The 9661-nt window shown below is 39.2% G+C and overlaps 1 protein-coding gene across 1 annotated transcript in view; it reads left to right on the plus strand.

The window, feature by feature from the left end:
- The window catches only part of MAST4 (microtubule associated serine/threonine kinase family member 4), a 168583-nt gene that overhangs the window by 80729 nt on the left and 78193 nt on the right, over positions 1 to 9661 (plus strand). Inside the window, 1 exon segment of the mRNA XM_008568933.1 lies at positions 8789 to 8858. Within this exon segment, the coding sequence (XP_008567155.1) occupies positions 8789 to 8858 (70 nt within the window).

Genomic DNA, 9661 nt, shown 5'->3' on the forward strand with positions numbered 1-9661 from the left:
GCGCTGCCGCGCCTCCTAAGCGGCGCACTATCCAGTGCGCCACTGGGCCGGCCCATGAAAACTGGTTTTAAGAAACAAATGATTCAAGTTGATAGAACAATGTAAACTAGATTATGGTTAATATATGTTTTCCTTTTACAGAGATTTTTTATCTTAACCGAGGAACACAGGATTGATACACAGTTTAGAGGGGTGTGGTGTGGTGAGGGATTTCCTGTTTTAAAGGAAGGAAGAACATGTGGATATGATTGGTTAAGTTTAGAAGAAAGTAGTAATAGGATTTGGGGTGGGGGGAGTTACCTGATAAACCCACGAGGACACCCGTAGGCAGGTGGGATTCCCAGAGTGTTGACCTGGTAGGTATTGTATGTTTGGGATGATAAGGAACTGATTTTAGTGCTGTTTTGGGAATACTTAGAGGTATTCCCAAAATGTATAAAAGGGACATTAAACTTACAGTACACCTGGGACAAGGAAGGAGGGAGGTTTAGTTATAGAAGGAAATGGGGAAGTGAAAAAAAATTCCAAAACTTTTTGGATAAGAGCTCTAAAGGGCAAGAGGAAGTTTAGGATATGATTTATAGTACAGGAAGAAATTCTAAGGCCGTGGTTCTCAACACTGGCTGCATATAGAATCACCTCATTTAAAAGAGGTGGGATAGGGCCTGGACATCAGAATTCTTAAAGCTTCTCAGGTGATTTGAAAGTGCAGCCCAGGTTGAGAACTGTTTATTGATCTAAGGAAATGGAAGGGGAGAAAAATATTAGAGAAGGAAGAGCCTTGGCGTCAGGGGATTTCCAAGATCTCCTGCATGATTTGTGGGAACTGAAAGTCAGAATTCCCATTTGTTAGAATCTTGGCATGTTATGTAATATTTTATTATGAAACAGTGAAGGTTGAATGTCTTTTTTTCTTTTAAGTCTGAACAGATTTCTGGAGTTAGAAACTGAAAAATGATTAACTATTTAAAAGAAAAAAAGACTTTGCACATATTTTTCTTCTTTCAGATAGAATTTTTGTGTACCAAAAGCCAAATAACATTTAGCATTTGTTAAGTGGGAGCACCTTAAATTTAGTATTTATTTTTTAACTAAGAGGAGATGAAAGGAAGAAGTTTATAATAGAGAATACATTTGGATTACATTTAGGAAGTTATGGATATGCAGCATTTCATTTAAATACTTCCTCTTTGACTAGCAATTACTCAGCAGTTGAAGGAAACAGCCTGAGAAGAACCATTTTCCTGATAAAATTCACCCTTCTTCTAAGTAAAAAGGGGATTCTTTGTATCTAATTATGGTTAGGAATTGACATCTCTTCATGTAAGATAGGAAAAAAAAATATGCACACATCACGTTACATTCTTTAACTCAGTCTTATCCAGATTCAGAGATTAATTATCTAAGATTAATAGAATGAATCAATTTTCATAAAATTGCGTGGAATTCAGGAATATCTGTAACAGTGGCTATGTTCTTACCTTCCCCTCCTTGACCTTATGGATGCTAGTCAGCAACTTTAAACAAAGGGTGAAGGTAATATCTTCCCTACTGCTGGTGAGGATGAATTACTGTAGATGGGAGGAAAACATACAACTAAAAATCAACCTTCCTCATCACTCTTGACATTCACCAGTCTTTACTCGGGATCACCTTGAGATGTGACATCAATTCAGAGTAATAAGGAAGGGTCAATGAAAAGCTAAAACATTCTCAAGAACCCATTATAACACATCTCCAAGGGATTCATGTCAGAGCCACAGCATTTCAAATATAGTACACAAATTCCAGAGGAACAGCTTCATGAAATGGAGACAATAGCATCTGTGAGAGTCTTAGGACACAGAATCTGACCTCTTACTGGGTCTTCCTTCTACTCCCCACGTGTTTTCCACTTTATAACCTTATTAGTCATTCCTTAGAAAATATATGTACATTTATCATCATTCTATTGTGAAACAGTACATTCTCTATATGCTATTGTCATTGAAAGGTTTTGATACATTTAAGGGCTTTGGTTTAAGAAAATTTTTTTCACATGAATATGGATCCAGAATTGGTTTTGATGAGTCTAAAGTTGGTGATATACACTTCTGCTTCCATCAATAGATTTTTAGCTCTTTGCATCTTGTCACCTGTTTAATCTGTTCTAGCAGGTAGCTCAAAGCTTTGTGCATAAAAAGAACTTAATTCATAATTATCAAATTAGAAAAAACAATATGTTTCTAGTTTACTATATAAAAGGGTCTAGGTTAGGCAGAGAACTCAAAATACACTTTTTGTGTATCTTCATGTAAACAGCATTTAGAATTACAAGTAGTAAGAGGAAGAGAGAAATGGAATATAGTATGCATATTGTTATATTCTGTTCATTTTCCTATGGTGACAGGAGACAGAATGATTGAAATTATCATTACCCAAACTTTAATATTTACCCTATAGAATTTTCCTTCTTTACAAACCTTTTCTAGCACTATTGTCTGGAACAGATCAGGGCCATTGAATTTGTTAAGCACTAATAATGTGAAGTGGAAAAAAATATTATTTGCTCTAAAGTACAATAAGAAAACTATAACAGAATTTTTACACGTTTAGGTAATATAAATGTTACATAGAGAAGAGCAATTAATTGTAACATTGTTATGTATAATTGCATGTAATGTGGAATATGAGTACATTTTAATATACACTCGACCCTCCTTATATTTAGGGAATTGGTTCCAGGACACCCTGTGGATACTAAAATCTGAAGATGCTCAAGTCCCACAGTCTGACCCAAACCATCTCTTCCTTCAGTTTTCTTCATCTCGGTTAATGCTATAATCTACCCATTTGCTTAGTCTTAAATTCTAGAAGTCATCCTCGTTTACTCTCTATTTTTCAGCAAATTCTGTTGACACTATCCAAACCACTGTCTTCTCTTCCCTTGTCTGTTCTGGTAGCTTCCTAGCTGATCTCCCCGTCTCCACTCTCGCCTCCTTTTAGCACGCTAGCCACAGAACAGCTGGAAGAGTCTTTCTAAAAATGTAAATGAAATCATACATTTCCGCCTGTGTAGTGGAAGATTAATAAATATTTATTGACTGGATCAATCAAGCAGTGAGTAGTGGTGCTGGCTATGGAAGATCAGTAAAACAAGGACTGGAAAACCAAAAGAGATTCAGAGAACCCAGATTATAAGAAAGCTTTGATTGATGGTGCATAATTCTCTCTCCACTTGAAAACCCAGGCATGTAAGTCTACTTTCTGTTTATTGGCCTGCTGATCAGTAAAACAAGGACTGGAAAACCAAAAGAGATTCAGAGAACCCAGATTATAAGAAAGCTTTCATCGATTGTGTATAATTCTCTCTCCACTTGAAAACCCAGGCATGTAAGTCTACTTTCTGTTTATTGGCCTGCTGTGAACATTTCACAGCTTACCCAGAGACAGTTCCACTGACAGCCAATCAAGATTTTTCCTTGGCCACATAGAGTCTAAACAGCTGCCCAGGTTTAATTAATATTCTGCAATCATATCTGGAGAGGAGCCAGTTTCTGAGACAGGTGTCTTCATGCGTCACCTGTCTGGGTCCAGTGGGATAGACTGAAACTTCTCCGGTGACTTGAACCATTATTTTACAAAGTTCTCTCAGTTTGAGGTTCCTGCATAAGTATTCTAATGCCCATTTTATCTGCTGGCATTCATCTTGCAAGGAGATCCTAGATTTGATTCTGTGGAGTTTGGTCTTAAGGTTTTTAAGCAGTTGTAAAGTAATCCTACCAACAATGCCAATTGCAAAGTAAGGCAAATCATAACTAAAGCCAAAGTGTTTCATTATTTTAGTTATACTAAGTTTCCATTTATATTGTCAGAGCTAGGGCTCAGACCCTCCAAACCCATTATACAGACTGGGTCATCAGACCCCTCACATGCCAGGCTGGGTCCCCAGACCCCTCACACGCAGGTCCATGCTAGGTAATTGGGTAAGATTCCAGGAGCTGCTGGCGGATAACGTGAGCTCAGTCCTCAGCTTCCTCAGTGGCAGCAGCTTACAGGTCTGGCAGTGGCAGTGGCCTTGCAGACAGTCCTGGGGGCACTAGCAGCAGCAGCAGCCTCCAGCAGCAGTAGTGGCCTCCCCGTGCCCCCCCCATGGGGGAAGCATCCTGGGGATGGAAGGAGCTGTGGATCAGAGCCACTCATCCTTATACTTAAGTCCATAACCCAGGACATCTGGGTGCACATGCGCAATTACACTAGATGATAACCAAGAACACCTGAGTGCATATGCCTGTTTACATCAAATGCTTGGCAAGATTCTGAACATCTGAGGGGCCCTGACCATTTTTCCTATATTTTCCCAACAGCAGTGCCCATTCATTGCTGAGAATCTCCTACTAAGCTGTAAGAAGCACAGCATTGATTTTTATGGAGCGAAACGTCACAGCTTATTTAAGGGGATCATCAAGTAATGACAAGGATTCAAATAGGGGCCTACTCTTAATTCTTGGATACCCTCAGTTCTGATAGAAAGTCACAGCACCAGCCCCTACCACTTTGTGAACAGACAGCTATTAAAGGCACGTTAATAATCTATAGTGGGTATAACATATGCCTTTTAAAAAGATTTGCACCTTCTCTGTGGTAAAGACACAGGACTTCTCCAACCTAATTACAAGGCAATCAAACAATTTAATTAATCTGGAAATCACTTTCTTAACAATAACTGCTTCTAAAATGAGGCACCCTGGGTAGCGCTGTTAGGTAAAGTATGGTTTTGATACACTGCTTGTGTATTAGCCATGCTAGTGCCCCGTGAGAATCATGGAGTTAATTACCTACCTGATTCCTGACCACTCCTAAGGCTTACATTACCAGGTCAGAAAGAGCAGCAGTGATACCAGCAGTCGGTAAAGTGTCCTAGCACTCAAACATATAAGAGCCAGCAAATCCCTGGGAGCAGCAGGATTTCATTTATAAGCAAGTGCTGCACATATGGGCAGAGAATTAACTGGCACCAGTTTTCATGTGAGAGTCTCTCAGGTATTACTTTGCAGATGGGTGGATGAATTCGGAGAGCAGTGCTGTGAGGAGTGAAGGTCATGTATAGGACTCTGGTTTCAATCCATTTTGCTCTCATCTTGGAGAAGCTCTGGGCATGTGCGTAGCAGTCAAGTCCTCATCTCTGAGTTAAGAATATATGAGATGTGCTTTATGATTTGGTCTATTCTAAATTAGCAGTATTTTGATCATGGTGTAACAAAATAGTGTTGCTAAGTCTTCAGAGACTGAGTAGAAATCAATTTTTATTTCAAATAAGAACAAAGACTTCAAAGATTGACTTCTACCTATCTAATCTACTAATCTTAAAATTCTTCCCTAAGGAAAATTGAGGAATTTTCTGTGATACATGACACAGAAGTCTACAGAATGCTCATTTGCCCTTTTCCTCTATTACCACCTGTATTAGTCCGTTTTATATTGCTGTAACAGAAATACCTGAGACTGGGTAATTTATAAGGAAAAGAGGTTTATTTGGCTTATGATTCTGGGACAGCTGCATCTGGCACGGGCCTCAGGCTGCTTCTACTCATGGTGGAAAGTGGTGTAGCCGGCGGGTACAGGCAGATCACATGGTGAGAGGAAGCAAGAGAGAGAGAGAGGGCAGGTGCCAGGGTCTTTTTAAACAACCGGCTCTCGCAGGAACAAATAGAGGGAGACCTCACTCATTAATCCCCCCTCCCCCAGGGAGAGCATTAATCTATTCATGAAGGATCTGCCCCCATGACTCAATCAGTTTCCAACACTGCCACGTTGGGGATCGAATTTCTACATGAGTTTTGGAGGGGACAACACATCCAAACTCCATCACCACCTCTACACTACTTCTTTCTCAAAATTCTCTATCAGTGAGTTAGTCATTCTCCCAATCCACCCACATTGGAAATGTTGGCCACTTTTAGGCTGTACTCTTGTTTATCACTTATTTCTCATTCATTGCCAATTACCTGATCTAGCTTCTCCTCCTCCTCTTTCCACCCAGACCAGGTACACTCATACCAGGGTGAAACCTCTGACGTGTCTCTCTTGCCTCCAGACACCTTTCAAGATATCCCACTAATCAGTACCAAAAAAACATAGTGCACACCTCATTGGCCTTACCAGTCTGAATTCCCTTCAGCCAGAAAGCCTGTTTCTATTGCAGTGACCTATTGTGTTTGGGTTGTTTCTGACCCCTTCCTGAAGCCCCATTCTCTTTCTCTTTTTATCTAAGCTTGCCGAACTTCCCTCAAATTGAGCTGTGGTCTTTTGTCCTTAAGGAATTATCAGGTATTCTAGCCCACTTCACTCTCGCTCATTTCTCTAATATCCCACCACACTTAGGATCCTTAATGATAATTCATATTTATATATATATATATGTGTGTGTGTATGTGTATAATCAACTTAGCTTTTCAGTACGACATGAAACAGAAAGATCTGCAGTTGGTAAGATAATACAGATGGATCTCTAGTCTTGAATATGTTGGAATTTGTTTGATTTTATAATGGCGTAGTAGATGAGAAAATGCAAAAATTTTCCATTGAGGGATCTGGAAAAGGGAGCCCAAGATGGGAAAGCAAATTTGAAGATGAGAAACGGTTAATGACAGCCTTTATGTTATTTTATTTTTCTTTTTAAGAGCAGAGTTAAATTAACCTATGTCTGTATCTCTGTACATTCATCCTCAAAGTAGTGGGTCACCATCTATTATAAAATGTTACTGGCTTCCAGGAGACCACTCATTAAAATCTCTAAAAGTATAAAAAGTTTTAAGTTAATTCTTTGTTTCTCCTTCAGACTTTAAAAAAATATTTAATAAGCTCTATCTAATTCCTCTGGTTGATCACATTATAATCTCCAGATATAGTGTTTTCTTTACAAAGAACAAAGAATGAAGAATTTGGTGCCAGGTTTCGTTGGTCTTATTATTTCATCCTGAGTGAATAGGATAGCATGGATTTTTCTCAAAATGTCTTGGCTTCAAATAATCAGTTGTTTTGTTACTCCTAATGATTTACTGGTAGTTTGCTGTATATGCTGTGTGAACAAAGTGAGAAAACATTTTTTCCAAATAAAAACCAAAACATATGTGAAGATTTGTGGCATTAGATTACTTCCTTATGAAATGTTTTAGCCATCTTGAAGTTACCAAGATCTTTTACGGAATATGAAGAGTAATATACAAGCTAAGTTAGGAGTATGGGGGGATTGAAGGCTCTTGAGAGAAGTTGAAAGAGCTTAATTTAGCTATGTAGATAAACGGACAAAATGAACCCTGGATTACTGGATGGCAAAAGCAGAATCCATTTCTCCAGGGCCCAAGGAACAACAGATGCAAAAGCATGATAAATTTCATTGCAGCAGGGGGAGAAATGCATCTTGATTCTCTATCCATAAAGAAATAGGCTTCTCAGCTCTTCCCAGTTAAATGGCTTTGATTGTGCTGTCTGTCATAAAGTTAATGGCATCCATTGAAGACATTACTATAAAATTTGCCACCTTAAGTTAATTGAAAAATTTCAGTAGAGATGTCGCCAGTCAGAAGTCCTCAAGGTAACACTAAACTTATCCTCCTTAATGTGTTAGTTTATTCTTTTTGCACACTGGTAATAAATTGTTTACCTTTACAGCCAGCTTCTGACTTTAATGTGAAATCTTATATTCCTCACACCTAACTACAATTGTCGCTTTCATTAAGAAACCAGTAAATGTGGCAACTGGCCTGCTGTTAGGGATTAAATTTATCTTCCTGATTTATTTTCCAGTTTTCAAGAATGTACAGGATTACTTTGCAGCCTTTTCTCCCCTCCTTATTTATTACAGTCCCATGCAATTCTCAGACAATTCTGCCAATCTAATTAAACATGCAGGGAAGCAGGGTGGTCTGGAGTGTCCTGCACTTGCCCTCACCAGCTGCCTGCCAAGCTTTCTCAATGATCAGTAGCAGGTTGCGTGGTCTAATGGAAAAAGTAAACAAGCCCCAGAGGAGCTGCCCTCCTTCCGGTGAGCAATCACTGCTCCATGCCGCCTCTGAAGGACTTGGGGAGACGTGCTCTGCCAGCCTTTGTGTGTCAGTGGCTTTTAGAAGCTGTTTGGCTAGTTACAGTCCAGCTGCTTAGGAGCACAGGGATTGCTCCTAAGAAAATATTGACAAGGGGTAATCCTGCTGGACCACTTGGCGATGCTGAGCTAGATCTAGGTCACTTTAGAAATAGGTCTGAAATGCTGGGTTCTTCCAGGTATTTTACAGCAAGTTCTGACACATCTACCTTTAAAGTATGTACTTTGGGATATGAGGATTTATTTTTAAGAACTCAGACTTTTATTTAGTCTACCATAAATAAAAAAATACTAAGACTGACTTTCTAAAATAGAAAGCACCCCCCAATTGAAGCAAATGTTTACCCATCCATGCTGCTCTTTGAAATGTTAACATCTGGAGGGTCACAACCAAGACATTTATATATTCATTATTCTAAAGGACTGAAATATTTATTTTATTAAATCTATTGAGGACTGCTGGTTGGTGATATAGGTCAATGTATTTAATTCATATATCTTGCACAGTTGGAAATCTGTGTTGGAACTCAGGCTTTCCCCTCCCCCAAAGTCCCTGTTCCAGGTAAAACTAAAACATTATTGGGGGAAAGGACATTTCACAGAAATATAAAGAAACTTATTACTAAGGAGAAGATGATTCTGGACATAGGTAATGATTCAAAAACAAAATCATGTTGTAAATTTTTTTCCTCTTTCTCTCTACAGGAAATAGCCCTCAAGATAGTCCAAGAAATTTCTCCCCCAGTGCCTCAGCCCATTTTTCATTTGCACGGAGGTAAGGACTTGTGAGTGGAGCAAGAATCCCATCCCCCTGCCCCCTCCCTATGCCCCTGTCTTCTGCCTTGTGAGGTCCTGTTCATTATCATATGAGGGGGCCGGCTGGAGAGCTCAGTTGGTTAGAGCATGGTATTATAACACCAGCATCAAAGATTCAGATCCTCATACCAGCCAATCACCGCAAAACAAAAAACAAAACTCCCTTGGCTATAAGAGCCTTAGGCTACTGCAGAACTTTGTTATAACACACCTGCTTTAACAGTTTTAATAATGATTTCTGCCTTATGTTAGGGTTTTATGCCCCTTTCTTGGTGCTTCACTATATGGTGAGCTCCCAGTGAGGGCAAGAAATTACCCTTCCCGTCTTTTCTTCCATCCCTAGTACAGTGCCTTGACATGGTTGGTGCTCAACAGATTTTTACTGAAGTATCTGAACTTATATTAGAGACTCAATTCACTTGTGTCCTATGCAATTTTTTTGTTGTTATTGAAATCTTTTTGTAAAAATGACTTTCTTGGGCTCACAAGGTATAAATGCTGAGATGCCCCTCTGTTTGAGAGCATCAAGCCAGAAATTTAGTGATCCCCATGAGAAAAAGCCTGAACTATATGCATGAACTATAGGGTATTTCATGTTACCATGCTTAGAATTGGGCATCAAATAGCAAAGATAAATATTTCATATTTGGGCCACTTAGTGTGAGTCAGGAGAAAGCATTGCTGTTGCCCAGAGGATGATGGATCCTTTTCAGTTATGGATCTGCTACTGTGGTTTAGCCAAATCAGAGGAGTATAAACAGT

The sequence above is a fragment of the Galeopterus variegatus genome, unplaced genomic scaffold (assembly GCF_000696425.1).
Source record: "Galeopterus variegatus unplaced genomic scaffold, G_variegatus-3.0.2 Scaffold453, whole genome shotgun sequence".
NCBI classification, from domain to species: domain Eukaryota; kingdom Metazoa; phylum Chordata; class Mammalia; order Dermoptera; family Cynocephalidae; genus Galeopterus; species Galeopterus variegatus.